The 19,343-nt window shown below is 40.6% G+C and overlaps 1 protein-coding gene across 18 annotated transcripts in view; it reads left to right on the plus strand.

The window, feature by feature from the left end:
* LOC122553706 (gephyrin) overlaps nucleotides 1-19,343 on the plus strand; it is a 540,724-nt gene that overhangs the window by 45,156 nt on the left and 476,225 nt on the right. Inside the window, exon 1 of one of the 18 annotated variants that reach the window (XM_087989975.1) lies at nucleotides 1,551-1,734. The exons of the other annotated variants lie outside the window; for them this stretch is intronic. Coding sequence (XP_087846101.1) covers nucleotides 1,719-1,734 — 16 coding nt within the window. The 5' untranslated portion in view covers nucleotides 1,551-1,718. Of the gene's footprint in view, nucleotides 1-1,550; nucleotides 1,735-19,343 lie in introns of those variants that run through there. 18 annotated transcript variants of the gene reach the window in all.

A 19,343-nucleotide genomic window follows, 5' to 3' on the forward strand; every position in this document is an offset into this window, starting at 1 on the left:
CACCATGTTCTTCCCCATTTATTAAGGCTTTAAGAATTACTACCCTCCTGTGTGTGTCTTTAGCACACTCTAACAACCTTAAAGGGTAGATTCTTCCTAACCAATATATAGCCACGCCCCTACTTCTAGTATTAAATGATGATAAATAAACTTGGTCGAAGTCAAGTTCAGATGTAATTTCAGATGCTCCTTGTCATCTAAGTGTGTCTTCTGTAATAAAGCAACATCCACCTTCTCCTTTCTAAGATTCAAGAGTACCTTCTTCCTTTTAATTGGTGAATGACTACCCTTGATATTCCAGGTACACCATTTAATCAAGTCATTAGCCGTAACATTCTGCAACGAACCACAACCTGCTGAGCCTTAGTGTCACATGACCAACCAAATATAAAAACTACATAAACTAAAACCACTACATTTAACAAACATACAAAATTATTAAAAATAAAAAACAACACAAACCAGAAAACAAACCAACATCTAAAGTGCCAATAGCGCTGAGTAGGGGAACTCACCCCCTGCCTGGAGGGGGCAACTACCCGTCCCGAACTGCCCATAAATAGGCATCTAACCATCTCAACCACCTTCACTTCTCCCAGCTAGAGCCGCATCACAAACACAAGCAGAAAAGAGTAAACACCCCATAGAATACCAATATGAATAACATTTTTATTTTAAGAAGGGGTAATAAATATGCCACCCATTCTTTGGTATATTCAATTAGAAATTGAAAATGTACATCTCAACTGCTGCCAAACATAGTTTAAACCCAATTATTATCAATAGAGGGACAAAAAGAAAAATAAAGCTCCAGCCGGACTTCCTTCGTTTCTTTTACAAAACAAAAAAGACACACCCAAACAACACTATTTATACATACTAAAATTGTTTAAATTAGGTTAATTTGTCCACAAAGTCTCTTGTCTTCTCCGACGTGTCAAAGAGATGTATGGAACTATCTAAGGTGACCTGAAGCACCACCGGATACCTCAGGGAGTACTGAATCCCAAGCTCCCTCAGTCTACTCTTGACACCGTCATAAGATTTTTGTTTCTGAATCACCGCCGCTGAGAAGTCCTGAAAGAACATGATCTTAGAGCCCTCATAAATTAGGGCCTTTGGATCCTTCCCCTGGACTTTGGAAGCCTCCATGACTCTCTTCCTATCCTGGTAATGATGGAACCGCACCAGGAGAGGATGAGGACGTTGACCCAGACCCGATCTCCACACTGTGACCCGGTGAGCCCTCTCTGTCTTCAATCCTCTCATGCCAGCCTCCAAATCAAGGTATTTAGGCAGCCAATCCTAAACAAATTCTGCAGGCTGCTCACCTTCCTTACCCTCAGGCAGACCAATGATCCAAATGTTTTTTTTACCTGTCCCTGTTCTCAACTTGGTCCACTTGGTCGCGCAAATCATGGACCTGTGTCTCCAAGGTTTGGATCCTATCCTTGGATGGGACTGGCATCAGCTTCCATCACTGTGACCCTGTGCTCCACCTCATCCGTTCTTCTCTCCAGGTCTCCCAGCTGCTGCTCATGCTTCTGCAGCATGAGAGAGATTAGAGCCAGCTTCTCTTCAATCAGTTTCCCCAGCATCTCGCGAGATTTCGCAAGCTCGTTCACCAGGGCCTGGAAAGCAATCGACTCCGAGGATCCTGCAGGCTGAGCTGCAGACCCAGCCTCCGATACTCTTCCTCCCTTTCTCGGCATCTTTGGATGGCTAGAAACGCAGGTGAGTTAATTTTTAGAAGTTTCTTGGGACTCCACAATCTTTCTAGAGTCAGCATTACTTGATGCTGATGATGCATAGGCAGTCAGAAAATGCTTAAAACTATTTATGAAATTATTTCCCATTTGTTGTGGAATTTATTAGTCACTGTTAATAGAATGAGGTGAAAAAGAATCAAGCTGTCATTCCTTAGCTTGGGTTTAATCTAATTTTGTTGTGTGAATTTCACACAAAATGCTCTCAACATGTTGTGTGGAACATGCTGATTCTAAAAATGTACAGAGCTTGGAGGTAACATGCAAGAGAAAGCAATTGGTTAGGCACGCTTTAAATAAAACTGGATAAACATTATTATGTTTTAGATTTATTTACCTTTTTAGATAGGACAAAACTTTGCCAGTCCCCTCTCGAGGAAGAGAACCTGGTTGTATGTAGAGCCATTAATGTTCTTGTACTGCATATAAATGGTAATTGTAAACTGAATAATTGGAAAACTGTATTTTACTTTAGCCATTTAGTGTCATTGTTGCTTGAATGCAGCAGAGTCTCTCAGGACTCCCAAAACAATTGAATCCTATGGGGAGTGTTTTCAAAGTGGAGATTATTTTCCTGAAAGGTCATTACATGACTTCTCTATTAATTAAGTCATAAAGGAGCAGACTTCAAATCTGAAATCAGGACATCGTAGGCTGCATATACTTGCTGCTGCAATTTAAGGCGCAAAACGTTGCACTCTTTTTGAACAACAAGGGAATCAGTCTCCACCAAGTTTGAGTCTTATATTTCAAAAGTTTATGGATTAAACAAGAATGTCATGTAATCTAAACATGAAACCTATGTGTGCTTTCCAATTTAATAAATGATTATTTTATATCATGTGATGGAATTATAGGAAGAGTAGGATATTTAGCCCCTCATACCTGTTCCACCACCCTGTTATATCATGATTTTAACTCTGCTTTAACAACCTACCTAGAGCGGCACAGGTGCCTCACAGCATCAGGGACCTGAATTCAATTCCACAGATGGCCTCACAAAAGGCACCTCACACCTTCAATGCATTATCTGAGCTGGCATGACACCTATTGTTAAAGTTCACTTGAGAACCTAACTTCTAAAATTGAATTGAATTGAATTTATTGTCAGGTGTACAGAGGCACAGTGAAAAGGTATGTCTTGAGAGCAATACAAGCAAATCACAGAGTTAAGTAGCATAGCTAAGTAAATAATAGGTAAATAGCGGCAAAAACAAAAACACAGGTACAGAAGAATGTTAAGAGTTTGAGAGTCCATTTAGTTTGTAACAACAGTAGAGTAGAAACTGTTTTGAAACTGGCTGGTGCATGTGTTCAGGCTTCTACCTTCTACCCAATGGTAGAGATTGTAGAAAAGCATTGCCAGGGTGGGATAGATCTTTGAGAATGCTGGCTGCCTTTCCTTGACAGCGGACCTAGTGGATGGATTCTATAGATGAGAAGTTGGCCTTTGTGATTGTCCGGGCCGAGTTCACCACTCTCTGTAACTGTCTCCAATCTTGAATGGTACAGTTGCCAACCAGGTAGTGAGTGTTCTCGATGGTGCACCTATAAAAGTTAGCAAGGGTATTCGCCATCATGCCAAACTTCCTCAGCTGCCTGAGAAAGAAGAGATGTTGTTGGGCCTTTGTAACCAGTGTGTCCACATAAAGAGTCCAAGAAAGCTTGTTGTGGATGACCACTCCCAGGAACTTGACAGTCTCCATTCATTCCACCTCTGTGCTGTTGATATGTAGGGGGCATGAGTAACATCCCGCTGAAAGTCAATAATGAGTTCGATGGTTGCCAGCATTGAGAGCTAGGTTGTTCTCAGTGCACCATTTTCTAGGTCTTCCACCTCCCGTCTGTAGTCTGTTTCATCGCCATCTGATATTCGACCGGCTATGGTGGTGTCGTCAGCGAATTTGTAAGTGACATTAGTCTGGTATTTGGCGACACAGTCATAGGTATACAGTGTGTACAGTAGGGGACTGCGTATGCACCCCTGGGGGGCTCCAGTGTTGAGTGTTAGTGAGGTTGAAATATTGTCCCCAATCTTCACTGATTGTGGCCTGTGGGTCAGGAAACGGAGGATCCAGTTGCAGAGAGTGGGGCTTCGTCCAAGACCACTAAGTTTGGTAATCAGTCTTGAGGGGATAATCGTGTTGAAGGCTGAACTGTAGTCAATGAGTAGGATTCTTATGTAGCTGTTCTTGGTGTCAAGATGTTCTTGGGAGGAGTGAAAGTCATATCACCTGCCATCTGACGTGGATCTGTTGGTCCGATAGGCAATTTGGAGTGGGTCAAGAGTAATAGGGAAGCTGGAGTTGGTTAATGCCATGATCAGCCTTTCAAAGCACTTCATGACCACCGAAATTAGGGCCACTGGGCAGTAGTCATTGAGACATGCGGCATGAGCCTTCTTACGCACAAGGATGAGGTTGGTCCCCTTGAAACCGGCAGGGACAGTGGCCTGCTGCAGGGAGAGGTTGAAGATGTCTGAGAAGATCTTTGCCATGTTCTGGGATTTACATATGAAAGAACTGAAACCAACATGGTCATTCTAAAAGATGAGAGTATAAACAAACAATGCAGGTCTTTTTCAATATTTAATTTCAGTTGCATCACATTGTAAACTTTAGCTATCAATTCTGTATCTTATGATTTTATACTCCACAACCACCTAATGAAGGAGCAGCGCTTTGAAAACTAGTGCTTCCAAATAAACCTGTTGGACTATAACCTGGTGTTGTGATTTTTAACTTTGTATACCCCAGTCCAACACCTTGATGTATGACCCTCATGGTTTTGCACACCACCACCTTTGCACCACTGAATCTTTTTTGAGACCTTCTTTGCAAAGGCCCATTTGGAAGGAGATGGCTGACGGATGCTTGATCATTGCAGCCAAATGTCATGTCTTTACATGCTTTCACTGTAAACTGATTTAGAGTCATAGAGATGTACAGCATGGAAACAGACCCTTCAGTCCAACCCGTACATGCCGACCAGATATCCCAACCCAATCTAGTCCCACCTGCCAGCATCCGGCCCGTATCCCTCCAAACCCTTCCTATTCATATACCCATCCATCCAAATGCCTCTTAAATGTTGCAATTGTACCAGCCTCCACCTCATCCTCTGACAGCTCATTCCATACACGTGAAAAAGTTGCCCCTTAGGTCTCTTTTATATCTTTCCCCTCTCACCCTAAACCTATGCCCTCTAGTTCTGGACTCCCCGACCCCAGGGAAAAGACTTTGCCTATTTATCCTATCCATGCCCCTTATAATTTTGTAAACCTCTATAAGGTCACCCCTCAGCTCCGACGCTCCAGGGAAAACAGCCCCAGCCTGTTTAGCCTCTCCCTGTAGCTCAGATCCTCCAACCCTGGCAACATCCTTGTAAATCTTTTCTGAACCTTTCCAAGTTTGACAACATCTTTCCGATAGGAAGGAGACCAGAATTGCATACAATATTCTAACAGTGGCCTAACCAATGTCCTGTACAGCCGCAACATGACCTCCCAACTCTTGTACTCAATACTCTGACCAATAAAGGAAAGCATACCAAATGCCGCCTTCACTATCCTATCTATCTGTGACTCCACTTTCAAGGAGCGATGAACCTGCACTCCAAGGTCTCTTTGTTCAGCAACACTCCCTAGGACCTTACCATTAAGTGTATAAGTCCTGCTGAGATTTGCTTTCCCAAAATGCAGCACCCCGCATTTATCTGAAAAACTCCATGATTTAGAGATCCTTTGTTCTCCTCTTCGTCTGATCCACCTCAAACTTAGTATTTCTTGTAGTCAATTCACAATCAACTCAAAACAATGAAGGGCTTTTGCCCGAAACGTCGATTTTGCTGAAGCTGCTCGGATGCTGCCTGAACTGCTGTGCTCTTCCAGCACCATTGATCCAGAATCTGGTTTCCAGCATCTGCAGTCATTGTTTTTACCTCAAAACAATACCAGTCAGGCTTGTTGACTATTTCTAGAACTTTAATTTTATTTCAGTATTCCAATATCTGCGATAATTTGTATTATTTACATTATTGTTCCTTGTTATTGACCTGTTTAATGATCTTGTTTCCTTTCTAATGCCACATTCTTGTTGCTATACTTGTACGTTATGCACATAAAGAAATACATTTTAACTTTGGAATGGGAGGTGGAGAAGTGCAGGTAAATTATGAGGGCATGTTATGTGGATTTTTTTTATGTGGATGGTTGATCTAAACAAGTCACTTAAAGTGATAAAGGAGTTTAATATGTTACATTCAGAAAAGTTACTTCCACAGGTGCGGCTAAGGGGTTGTAATCCTAGAGTTGGAGCTAGCTAGCTTAGTACTGAAATCAGGAGACATTGTTTTTCTACTCAAAGGATTGTGGAATCGAGAAGACACCAAACTCCAAAGAATGTAGATGCTGACATTTATGAGACTCAAATTGTGGAAGAATTTTGTTGAGTAAGGAATATGGACAAATAATGGTTGAATGGAGTTAAGATTACAGATTAACAGGGGCTGGATGACCCGAGTCATGTTCCTATGTGCCAAGGAACTTGTCAAGTCTGCTTGAGTATTCCTTTTACAAATGCACAGAAATAGTGGGAAATGTGAATACTAATTAAATGCATTTTTTGAACCAAAATAAGGTGCTTCAGCAATCCAAGCTTTTGATCTCATAACCCAAAAGTGGTGGCTTGTATGAAATAGCCAGTTGATAATTGATTTGGAGATTGGTAGGGAGAGCTGAGGCTTAAAAACAAGCATATCTCTGCAAAAGAGAGATGATGGGAGCGTGGTCACTGATCAGTACAGTGCCTACTATTTGGGAAAGCCACAAAGGTTTCTTCAAAAACATCTTCAATAAGATGGTACAACTTGCAAAAATTATTGGCTCTTTCTTTTCCCAAAATTTGCATTTTCTTTAAATGCAACAGACAGTTTCTTCAAACTGTTTTCATAAGTCAGTGTACTTTAGGCTGCTCAGAATTTTTGAATAAAACCTAAAGGTTCAAGGTGGAGTTTAAGGAGTTTTAAAAACTAATCCCAAATGTTTGTGATAACTAATGACAAACCATCCTGTTATTGTCAATGCCATCATAAGATGATGTAATTAAAAGACAGAGGCTTTTAAGTTGGGTCACATAACCCTGACATGCAGATGAAACATTGCCTCTTGAATTCCTAATTTGGTGTGTAAGAAGTGTCTGCACGTCATTTCTGGTAACACCAGGTGTCTGTTAACTTTTGATGCAAATACATCTGCTTCAAGACTGATTTGGCCTGAGGGACCCAGCACCATCACTGACTGCACTCATGAACAACCCTACAGAAAGCGTTTAATGTCAAGTAAGTGCTGCCCCTTATTGCATATTAAACCATCCTCCTGATTGTTGTTCATAATGAGCCCTGGAGATTCCTGATCTCCAGTGACCCCTGCTCCATAGCCCAATCTGTCTTCTCAGCCTCAATACCCAATCTCACTTCCCTCTTCAATTACTGAGGACTCTGAACCCTCTGGGCTCTCTGACCTAGAGATCTCAGGCTCCAAACCCCCAGGGTTCTATGGCTTTAAACCCATAGCCTCCTAGAATGGGGTGAATCTGAGTCACAATCATTCCAAAATTAACAAATGGGCCTCCTTAAGGATGTATGAGGATAAATGTACTTAGATATATGCTTGGCGTCTTGTAAAATAATTTATCCTCAAAACAACCTGATTTTCATAACCAGCACACATCCTAGTCTGTTCTCAATCCTAATATGATGAGGTGTTTCAATTGTGAAGATTGTTGTGGGCGTTTTCACGCCACATTTATTTGCGCCTCTTTATTGGAGTCTTTGGTCACAATTTTCCCATAGAATACAAGATAATCAGAGGGTTAGATAAGGTGGATAGGGAGAGCCTTTTTCCAAGTATGGGGACAGCAAGCATGAGGGGACACAACTTTAAAGTGAGGGGAGATAGGTATAAGATAGATATCAGAGGTAGTTTCTTTACTCAGAGAGTAGTAAGGGTAGGGAATGCTTTGTCTGCATCGGTAGTAGATTCGCCAAGTTTAAGTGCATTTAAGTTGTCATTGGACAGGCAAATGGACGTACATTGAATAGTGTAGGTGGGATAGGCTTCAGATTAGTATGACAGGGCGGCGCAACATCGAGAGCCGAAGGGCCTGTACTGCGCTGTAATGTTCTATATTCTATATCTGTAATGGCATGATTCACTTCAATGACAGTAGGTAGCTGTATATGTGTGTATAAACATGGATGAAAACATTCACTTGAATAATACTCTGCTGAACTATAGTTCCCCACATAACCACTACAAAGCATACATGATTGATCAAAACAGTCAACAAAAAAAAGGCTATATAGAATTTTGTTGCATTTACTGCAGTAAAGGAAAGAATGATAAATTGCTTAATAGTCAGAGAAAATTCTCGGTAGTAAAATGTGAGTAATGTGTTGCAGACCAGTTCAGCTGTTTCTTCCATTGGCTGTTTGGGAAGCACTTCAATGTGTGCTTTCCTGCTGTTTTCCTTAATTGTTGTAGCTGAGCGTTAGGGAGCCTTTTCTTGGCATTACAACCACCCAAGCTTCTTTCATTACTTTTCAGCAAAGGGTGCATTTCTCAACACTAGCGGCTTCAGAAAAATCTATTTCAAAGTCTGACTCAGGGAAGCCTCTCGAGTCAGATGTGTGCAGCACATTTTAAAATTTGTCATGAATTATTAATATTCAAAAAATTAAAAATTCATACTTTTAATTAAGATTGCAGCAAGGCAGCGCAATGCTCTAGTTGATTTGAAATCTATAAACATTGTATTCTATCAAACATTCAAAATGTAATATTTCATTGTTATTTTCTAAATATACTTACAAGTCTGCATTTAACATTCAAAATTGCTAAATGTAATTAACATTTTTAAAAAGAGTTTTACTTGGGACTATATTTACAGCAGGAAATGCTACAAAAGCTGTTCTAAATTATGTTTTCTGTAAAATAGGTGATGTTAGTCCTGAGAAATAGATTTTTTTTCTGGGAACCTAGTACAAGCATGAAGCGTTCAGTCACTTAGATGTAGAGTTAAGCACTCTCTCTATTCTGTCCCAACAACTCAACTTAGTCCCAGAACAAAAGTTATTCCCTCTGTATTAGGGCGACTTCTCCCATTTCTAACGACAGTCATCCTGCGACATGCCCATTATGGAATGAAAGGCAGCCTTTAAAATTATTGGATTACTTGTGGAGTAAATGTTTTTTTTCACCACATTCATATCAGCCTTACTCTCTCTCTCTTATATACATGTGCGCGCACACATACTGGAGTTAAACATAATCCCTTAAATGCCAAAGATCCACTGCTTTACGAATTGTTCTTTGTAAATAGGCAGATATTTCCTGGTATTTTGAAGGAATGTTGTGCATTTTATTTGCTAAATTTAGTCTTGCAGTTGATCAAGGGGTTATTGTTTGAAAAATAACATGCAAAAGTTGTTAGACATTTTATGAGGGTGATGCGCAACTCCCTCTGATATTATTTTCGTTACTTTTATGTGTGTTCATGCATCTTAAAAGGGGCAGCAGGTCAGGCAGCATCCAAGGAACAGGAGAATCGACGTTTCGGGCCAAGCCCTTCTTCAGGAATTACACATTTTCAACTCTGATGACCTGCTGCGCTTTTCCAGCAACACATTTTCAGCTCGGATCTCCAGCATCTGCAGTCCTCACATACTCCATCTTAAAAGGGGCACCGTGTGTGTCATCTGGGCTATGAGACCACAAAGCTTAAAAGGAACTTTGGCACTGGCGGAATTATCAGCAGACAGGGCTTTACAAGGACATCAGAATAAAATAAAGTCTGATACTGGTAATTGGCCCCATCAATAGGAACTTAATTGCTAGTTATTATCCCTTCTGTTTCTCATCTAAATGATGCTACTCAGCTACAGTTAGTTTTCCTATTTACATTGATGACTCTCCACTCTACACACCAATATGTCTCTTGGCTCCTTCTGTTAAGTTTAGATTAGATTAGATTACTTACAGTGTGGAAACACGTCCTTTGGCCCAACAAGTCCACACCGACCCTCCGAAGAGCAACTCACCCAGACCCATTCTCCTACATTTACCCCTTCAGCTAACACTACGGGCAATTTAGCCTGGCCAATTCACCTAACCAGCACATTTTTGGACTGTGGGAGGAAACCGGAGCACTCAGAGGAAACCCACGCAGACAGTTGCCTGAGGCGGGAATTGAACCCGGGTCTCTGGCGCTGAGAGGCAACAGTGCTAGCCACGTACCGCCCACCTATTAGGCTGCTTTTCGACATGAGCTGAAATTTATTCCATTCAAATATTGGAAAGAATGAGGAAGTTGTTTCCAAACTGGCTAAACTCTTTTCCTTTGTCGCTAACTCCGTGTCTCCTCGTTGCAGTTGTGTGAGGCTGAACCACACTGTTCACAACCTTCAGCAGCACTAAGACTGCTTAATCCAACCTTTGTAACATCATCCATTCTACTGTTTCGACTTTTCTGCTGCTCACCTTTGCCCTTGTTGTTTCTAGGCTTGACTGTTGCAACACACTCTTGCCTGTTGCTCTCTCCTTAAGCTTGAGGTTATTCAAAATTCTGCTGCCTGCGTCCTTACTTGCTCAGATCACTCCGTTCCCGCTGAAAGATATTGGCTCCTAGTCAAGTAATATCTCAGATTTTTAAAATTCCTGTTTTTTTTCAAGTCCATCATGGCTGTGCTCTTCATAATCTGTGTCATCGCCAGTCCCACAAACCTCCAAGATATCTGCACTCATTTAATTCTAGTGTCTTGAACATTACTGATTTTAATTGCTCCATCAATATTTGCCTTTGCCTTCAGTTGCTGAGACTCTAAGCTCTGGAAATCTCTCTCTAAATCCCTGTGCCATTCTACCTGTCTTTGTTCCTCCAAGATGGTCCAAGCCTGTGGCCATTTGCCCTAATGTCACCTTACCTACCTCACTGCCCAATTTTACTTTGTAGCATTCCTTTGATATGATTTGAGATCAATGTTTGCTTTAACCTGTAATCATTGTTTGCAACTTGTCTTCTTTTCAATGCACAGCCACACAACTTTTTTTTTGGGTAACGAGGTCTACGTGATATCTTTCCAGCTGCATAATGACCACACACTTGTATAGCTTAGCAGGGACGTTACTCTGGATGTTTTCTAATTTATTAGATACCATATAAATTCATGATCTTTGGTATGGTTTTGCCTTTCCAACACACTAGGGACAAAAGGTGGCACTGGAAAATCACTAATCATTGCATTTTGTAGCTAATTATAATTTTCCTGAAACTGTTTCATTGCCTTAGAGAATGGAAAGGGAGGGTTTTTTTCCCTGAAATATGCATTGGTGGAGCTGGAATGTACGATTGGGATTAAATTTCAAGTGGTGCCTGGGTAAATCCAATAGTGTACTTGAAAATCAGTTTAGGATCACTTCTCACTGCCTCACTTCCTATTTTCATAGCATGCGAGTTAGTGCCTATAATTTCTCACCATGAGAGTTTCTGCTCTATGCTTCAATATTTTGAAGAGACATGGTGCATTCCTATATGATGACTTGAAGGATACAGTCTCAAAATAAGTGGCAGGCCATTTTGGACTAAGGTGAGGAGGAATTATTCACTCAGAACGTATGAAATTTTCTGCTCCAGAGGACTGAGAGTTCTCAGTCAACACTAGAAATGGTATTGAGGTAGATGTTCAATAGTAATTTAATCAAATTGTAGAACCGGCTCGAGGGACTGAGATACCCATTTCTGTGTGTCTTTCCTATGTTCCCAAGTTGCTCTTATTAGTTGGCACCTTTTTTTCTATTTTTTTTAAAGGAATATTTGATAATGGACTGAATTTGAGAGGGCATAGAAAATTATTTTAGAAGCAACTAATTAGCACAAGGTTGCTAATTGATTGCTTTCCTCTGTTTAAAAGATATCAATTTATGATTTTCCTGAAACTAATTGTCAGCCCTGCAACTGTACTTCTCAAAACATCAGAATTAATCCTCAAATTCCCTGGCCCTATTGCTTTTATTATAAGTCAAATTGTACATCATAAAAATGAGGATGAATTCTTAGATTGGGATGAAATGAAACAAAAAGTGCTTTGCACTCAGTCACCTTAAATCTGTGACCCTTTTCACATCTAATTCTTGTTTTCACTGTTCTTAATTTAAATACAATTAGATTAATTACATTACAGTGTGGAAACAGGCCCTTCGGCCCAACAAGTCCACACTGACCCGCCGAAGCACAACCCACCCATACCCCTACATTTACCCCTTACCTAATACTACGGGCAATTTAGCATGGCCAATTCACCTGACCTGCACATCTTTGGACTGTGGGAGGAAACCGGAGCACCCGGAGGAAACCCACGCAGACACGGGGAGAATGCGCAAACTCCACACAGTCAGATCCTGAGTCGAGAATTGAACCCGGGTTTCTGGCGCTGTGAGGCAGCAGTGCTAACCACTGTGCCACCGTGCTGCCCACATTGGTATCTGAAATCATCAGCTGTTCAATAGAAATTCACCTTGACTGGATGAACGCGATAGTAATTGCTTTTGCTTCCCTATGAAGCTCATTTCATTAACTGTTAAAATTTTCTGTAAATGCCACTACTTTAACTTGTAAATTCCACTGTTGTGTTGATGCTATACAACATGTTGAAAATAAATATTGTGCCTTTCCTGAATTCCTGCATTCATTTTAACAAACAATAATTAGGTACAAAACTATAACTATTAGTGCCTGTAGTTAACATATCCTGGAATTGTTTACAAGCATATCTTGTCGAAATTTACATTAATTGACTAAATAAAACATGTACATTTCACCCACTACAACAGGGAACAATAAAATTTCCTAGTGACCTGGGACATGTCTATATCGTGAACTAACTAAATGCAATTAAAAAAGGCCTATATCATCTCTCAGGATAAAAGACTTAACAAGCTTTAGGTTTGGTTTTAGCAATCCCTTTCACATTAATAACCATATTTGTATATTAATGATGATTAGATTAGATTCCCTACAGTATGAAAACAGGCCCTTCGGCCCAACAAGTCCACACCGACCCTCCGAAGAGTAATCCACCCAGACCCATTTCCATACATTTACCCCTGACTGATGCACAACTTGGCATGGCCAATTCACATAACCTGCACATCTTTGGATTGTGGGAGGAAACCCACGCAAACATGGAGAATGTATGAACTCCACACAGTCGCCCGAGGCAGGAATTGAACCCGGATCCCTGGTGCTGTGAGACAGCAGTGCTAACCACTGAGCCACCGTGCCGCCTCTCCCCTAGTTACTATCTTGTGAAGCAAGGGAGAAGATTAACATTTTTGACTTCTGTCTATTAAGTCTCAAATTTAATGATTTAATATGAAAACAAAGAAACTTGTATTCTTTTTCACTTACTTAATTGCTGCATGTTTTTGAGGAGCATAGAACATGTGATCTTTCTAATGTTGATCTTGCCAGTGCATGCCCTGGGCGACATAACCTGTATGCCTCTATCCAAGGTTTTTTTTTCCCTATGATCTGTACATCCTTGCTTACTATGATCTGCCTGTATTGCTCGCAAACAAAGCTTTTCGCTGTGTTTAAGTACATGTGATAATAAATAAATCAAATCAAATGTGTGTTTAGAATAGCATCCTGAAATGCAAAATGTATAGACGTTGGTTTAAGTGTATTCCTGAGGAGAAGGACATAGTCACCCTCCAGAAAAGCAATCAATAACCTGATGATGGGAAGCAACTGTATTTAAAAAATAATTTACATTTATACCATGTATTTGAGGACCTCAGGACAACCCTAAACAGGTCATAGTCATTGAGGTATTTTTGAAATGCAGTCACTGTAATAGTTTAAAGAATTATAAGTACTTAATTTGAACACAGTAAGTGTCCTTCCTGATAAAGGACTTATTCTCCTGCTCCTCAGATGTTGCCTGACCTGCTGTGCTTTTCCAGCACAACACTCTTGACACAGTAAGAGTCCTCAAACAGCCCTGAAATAATAACCAGCAAAGGACAGTCCACTTTCTTGCAGCAGCTAATTGTATTTGCGATATATACAAGTTAAAAGAAAAGATCAGCAGGGAATGTTTCCATCAGATCTAAATTCTACTCTAGAAAGTATTCTGGCATGGTTTTAAAAAAAAGTGTAGTATTAGTTTGCATATTTGAAAAAGAATGATCAAATTGACAGTGGTTAGTATTGACCAAGTTATAGCAAGGGGAATAACAATCTTTATTTGTTAGTTGAAACCCCCCACCCAAAAAAAGTTGAGGTTTTAATATGTTCTGGCTTTTATATCAAAGATTTTCATACATTTTGTTTTCTCTCTGACCAAGAGTTGTACAATTGACCTCTTGTCCCAAGAGCTCTGTCCTGATAGAATTCACAAAGTCTATTTGGACAAATGGGCTGGAAAGGTGGTTCTGGGGAAGTAAGTGGTCTAAACTGTCCTGAGATCTAGGTTGAACATGAAGCTTGGAATGTTTGCTGAGATTTACAGAAGGAGTGAGAATAGGCACTACTAATTATTCAAATTCCATTGGTAGAACATAGCTATTATTGATTTTTGATAGGGTGGATGCTAAGAGAGTTCTTTCTGCTATCTGGAGAAACTAAAACTCAGGGACATAGTTCAGGATGAGGCCTAGATCATTTAGGACTGTGATGAAGAGAAATGACTTCTCTTAAAGGAAAATGAACCTTTGGAATTTGCTTCTAATATAGATGCTCCATCACTGACTATATTTAAGATAGGATAATTAAATCTTTGGAAGGAGTAAGCAGAAGAGGCAGGAAAGTAGAGTTTAAGACAGGAGGAAAGATCAGCCATGTATTGAACGACAGGAAAAGCATGACAGGGCATATTGTTATGGACTAGGTCAGACCACTCAAAACATTCTTAAGCAGGCAACCCTGACCATAACTTTGCAATTTGTTTCAGTAAGTGTACAGTGAAAATTACCCAGAGTAAGTTAGTGAGGTTGACTACCAGGTTTAAAACAGATAAAACAAAAATGTATTCACAAAATTACACAATGAAACATGAAGAACAGAATAAAGAACCCCTACAAAACTCTATCCAAACTAGACTTAAGTATACTGTTCTGAATATACACAACAGTCCCAATAAGCAAACCCCCTTTAAAACACCGTACAATAAAGAGTCAGATGCTTAGAGGTTGACGTTAGAAGGGCAGGAGAGTTTCCACACAGCTCACTGTTGAACTCCTAATCAATTCTGGACTAAACTAAGTGCAATGTAACTCTGCAAGTACAAAAAAATTCACCACACAAAATATATGTGTGCATGTGGGTCTTTGTCTGTGTGTGTGTCTGTCTGGGGTGGGGGTTGTGAGTGTGAGAAAGTGTGTGTGTGAAGTGAGTGCAGAGTGTCTTAAGTCTGTGAGGGGGTGCATGTGTGGGAGTGTGTGCGTCTATAAGGGTGTGTGTGGGTGTCTGTGTGTACCTGTGTCCGTGTGTATGTGAGAGAGTGTGTGCATGTATGTGTGTGTGTGTAGTGCAATGGTGATCACCTGTAATGTGACATGAACCCAAGGTCCCGGTTGAGGCCCTCCCTATGGGTACCGAACTTAACTATCAGCCTCTGCTCGGCCACTTTCCTCTGCTGCCTGTCCCGAAGTCCACCTTGGAGGATGGTCACCCGAAGGTCCGAGGCTGAATGTCCTGGACCACTGAAGTGTTCCCCAACTGGGAGGGAACCCTCCTGTCTGTTGATTGTTGTGCGGTGCCCATTCATCCGTTGTCGTAGCCTTTGCTCGGTTTCCCCAATGTACCATGCCTCCGGGCATAGTCTTAACTTATGGAGCCAAAAGTCAGAATAGGTAGGAGTACATTGTTAAAATATGAGAACTCCTTAAAATCATTCTTAGGTTGTCCTAATGTGCTTCATATACAACAATAGTATGCAGCAAAACCCCAAGGTGCATGCAAGCTAGACTTGGAGGATGAGGTGGAAGGTATTGGTAAATAGGTGAGACGTGCATAAACAGAAGAGGGGATTTAAGGATTGTGTTGAGGGAAAATTTGCTGAAGGCACGTCCACAGTGGAAGGAGGCAATGCTTAGCATTGGAAGAGTGGGTTGTGTTTGACAAGAAGTACAGGTGGTGGAGGTTCATTAAGAAAGGGGAGAACTTGGACAGATTTGAGGACAAAATTAAAGATTGCAAGTGGGACAGGAAAGACTTGGGAAAGTTGAGGGCAGATGGTAAATATAGCAGTGTTGGAGGGGGCAGCTCGGTGTTAGCATTGCTGCCTCACAGCGCTAAGAACCCAGGTTCGTTTCCTGCCTCGGGTGACTGTCTATGTGGGGTTTGCACGTTCTCCCGTCTGCATGGGTTTCCTCCGGGTGCTCCGGTTTCCTTCCACCATCCAAAGATGTGCAGAGGTAAATATAGGGTAGGGGAATGGGTCTGGAGGGGTTATTCTTCGAAGGGTCGGTGTGGATTTGTTGGGCCAAAGGGCCTGTTTCCACACTGTAGGGAATCTAATCTAATTTAATCAGAAGGGTGGTCAATGATTAAAGATGGAGTTGGAGTCTTGATAGATTAGTTGTGGGATTAACATGTGACAGGATCTGAGGATGGTACTTCAATGCGCAACTGATGCTTATAGAAGAATGAGAAACTCTGTCAACCTTGGAAAAAGTAAGAATGGAGTCACGAGAGAGAGTTGCTGGGGAGGGGATGGTGAGGTTGACTGAACCTGCAGATGGAGGCAAATTGAGGTTGATGAGGGATGGCACACCATCTTCAGAATGATTGTTCTAACCCAGAATGTCGTTGGATGCTCAGGCTGGGATCACCTTACAGCAGTGGAAAGAGGGAGCCTGGACTGCAGGATTGATGAAAAGGATGCCAAAGAATGGGGAGTTATGATGAATCTTTTATTTGTTCATGGGATCTGAAGGTCACTGGCGAGACCAATATGTATTGCTCTTGAGTTGTCTAATCAGCTTGAACCACTACAGTCATTAGGGAGGAAGTACACACTGAGTCTTGTTGGTAAGGGAGTTCCACGTTTTTGACTGTGCAGTGTCTGATCAATAATCATATTTTTCCAAGTGAGAACGGTGTGTGATTAAGGGCTGAACTTTTGGATGGTGGTATTCCTCTTGTTCTTGGTGATAGAGGATATGCTTTCAAAGGAACCTAACATTAGCTGCTGCAATATATACTGTAGAGTGTACCCACTGGAGCCACGGTGTGCACAGGCAGAGGTAGTGAATGTTTCAGGTAGTGGATGAGAAGTCTGTCAAGTTTTGGTGTTGAGCTTGCTGGGTGTTATTGTAACAATACTCATCTGGTAAATGGAGACCATTCCATTGTGCTTCTGAAATGTGTTATCTCGATGGTCAAAAGTATTTGGGAAATTAAGTTGCGACTCATGCTGTGAAATAAGCAGTTTGACAATGAATTCTTAACTGCGTGATTCTTTCCAGGATGATTGGAGATCTGCAGAAATTGAACTAAAATTTTGGACAAAGAAAACTGGATTGTCCAAGACAAAAACAAATAACAAGTCTTAACCATTGAATGAAACAAATGGCGGAAAGATGAATATCTAGGCTGGCAAGCACACAACAAAATGTTGAGGCATTTATCATAAACCTACTTAATGAATGCAAAATAAATCTGTAGAGATTTTTGGTTACTTTGCACACATGACATGGGACAGTATGTGTGTTATTCTATAGATGAGAAATGCCTTGTTTCATAGCCACCTGTTTTACAAAGAATAAATTCAAGTAGTATTTATGATAGTTGAAGGGTATGTGGTTGAAGTAAGTTCATACGCAATAGCCTGGCCACTATGTTTTAATGTAGAAAAATAAAAGGATATTCATGTTGGAGCAAGGACTGTGAAATGTGCATGAAGTAAAAATTGGAGTGATAACCATCCACGGCAAATGTGAAGCTGTGTAAGAAGATTAATAATGCTGGCTTGAATGCAGAGGGCACTTAATTACAGGGAGAAGTGGATCATTTGAGGTCACATTTGCAATATTATGTACAGTTTTTAATATTGTACTTTTGAAAGGTAGTAGAGGTCTTTGATTCTGCAATACAAGAATGATTCATAGCATATAATATATGTATAATTTACTCCACCAACCCATGTATTTTGCACAGATACTTTGATGTAACTGAAATGGATACTGAATCTTGCCACCACCTGCTTTCTTTCATTTTGCAATCTCTAATAATTATAAATAAAATAATTATTGTTTAAACGTGTTGGTTATTTGTTGAGAAAAAAAACAGGAATTGTACTATAACTGTATGTGAATGGAAGCAGGTTGGGCCGGTATCTACATGATTAGCATATGGTTCAGATTAATAGCAGCAACATGTGTTTGATCCCTCTTCTGGCTGAGGTGGACTTGTGACCTGCCTCCCTTCTTTGCCCCGAGAGTGAAATCAATTGGCAAATCACCACTGATAGAAACTGCTAAGAAAATAGTTCAGGAGCATCAGCAGTGAGCCATGGATCTGTCTCTAAGCAGAAAACACATGAGTAAATGAAAGAAATGTATTAGAATATAATAGGAGTTGAAACATTTTAATTTGTGACTTTTTAAAGTAATTTTCCACTGAGGTGGATAGGGATGGTTTGACATGTAGAGGCAAATAATGTTCATTAAACACAATGAACTAAGTCTTTGATTGCAACAATTAAATATGGTTCATCATTGATCTCTTGCATCTCAAATTTTTGTCTTAATTATTTAACCTGCATGGCTTTCCTACTGAAAGAATAGAGACCTGCTTCTGAGCCTTTGTATTCCAATGACCTATTGGAGGGTCCCGGGAGCAGACTGGATAATCTTCCTACTGTTGTTTTTCTTCTCATTAAGTAGCTTTACGAAAGTAGTGACTTTATGGCTCTGTGAACATCGTCATTTACATCAACAAAATGAACAATATAAAAGTAAAACAACTTGCTGCTGTCAAGGCAAATGTAGATGTAAAACTTTACGCATAGCCAACTGTTTATCACATAGTTATGGAACAATTGCTAGAGCGGGATGCTTACTGCAGAGTTTAGAAAAGTTTCACAGTATGTGGCCATCATCTTTTTTTAAAAAATCAGTTTCAAGAATTTAATTGCAGACAGTAATTGCAGACAGGCTCTTTCGGGCCTTCCAGCATCATTAGTACATCAAAAGAAGCATTTCTCTTGCCAATATGGTCTGTTGCGGAATGATTGAGAATGGAAATGACTGGTGATCACTGAAGTAATACTGGCAGCCATATGCACAGCATAGGGAAACCAAGAGCTGTGAAATTGATCGAACGAACTGTTGCTTCAGTTGTTTGCTGCAGTGCACTAATACTTTTCGATCACTGTCAGTTACTCTTGGAATCACCAGCTTACCTTTCTGGTTTTCTGCACATTCTGAAATTGGTTGTACATGTTTATAGTATAACAGGAGAGATGTGAATGTATATTCTGAGGGTATCATGCACTAGAACTGCCTTTCCTTCTCTT

The sequence above is a fragment of the Chiloscyllium plagiosum genome, unplaced genomic scaffold (genome assembly GCF_037043375.1).
Source record: "Chiloscyllium plagiosum isolate Xiang-an unplaced genomic scaffold, Cpla_swu_hap1 HiC_scaffold_8, whole genome shotgun sequence".
NCBI classification, from domain to species: domain Eukaryota; kingdom Metazoa; phylum Chordata; class Chondrichthyes; order Orectolobiformes; family Hemiscylliidae; genus Chiloscyllium; species Chiloscyllium plagiosum.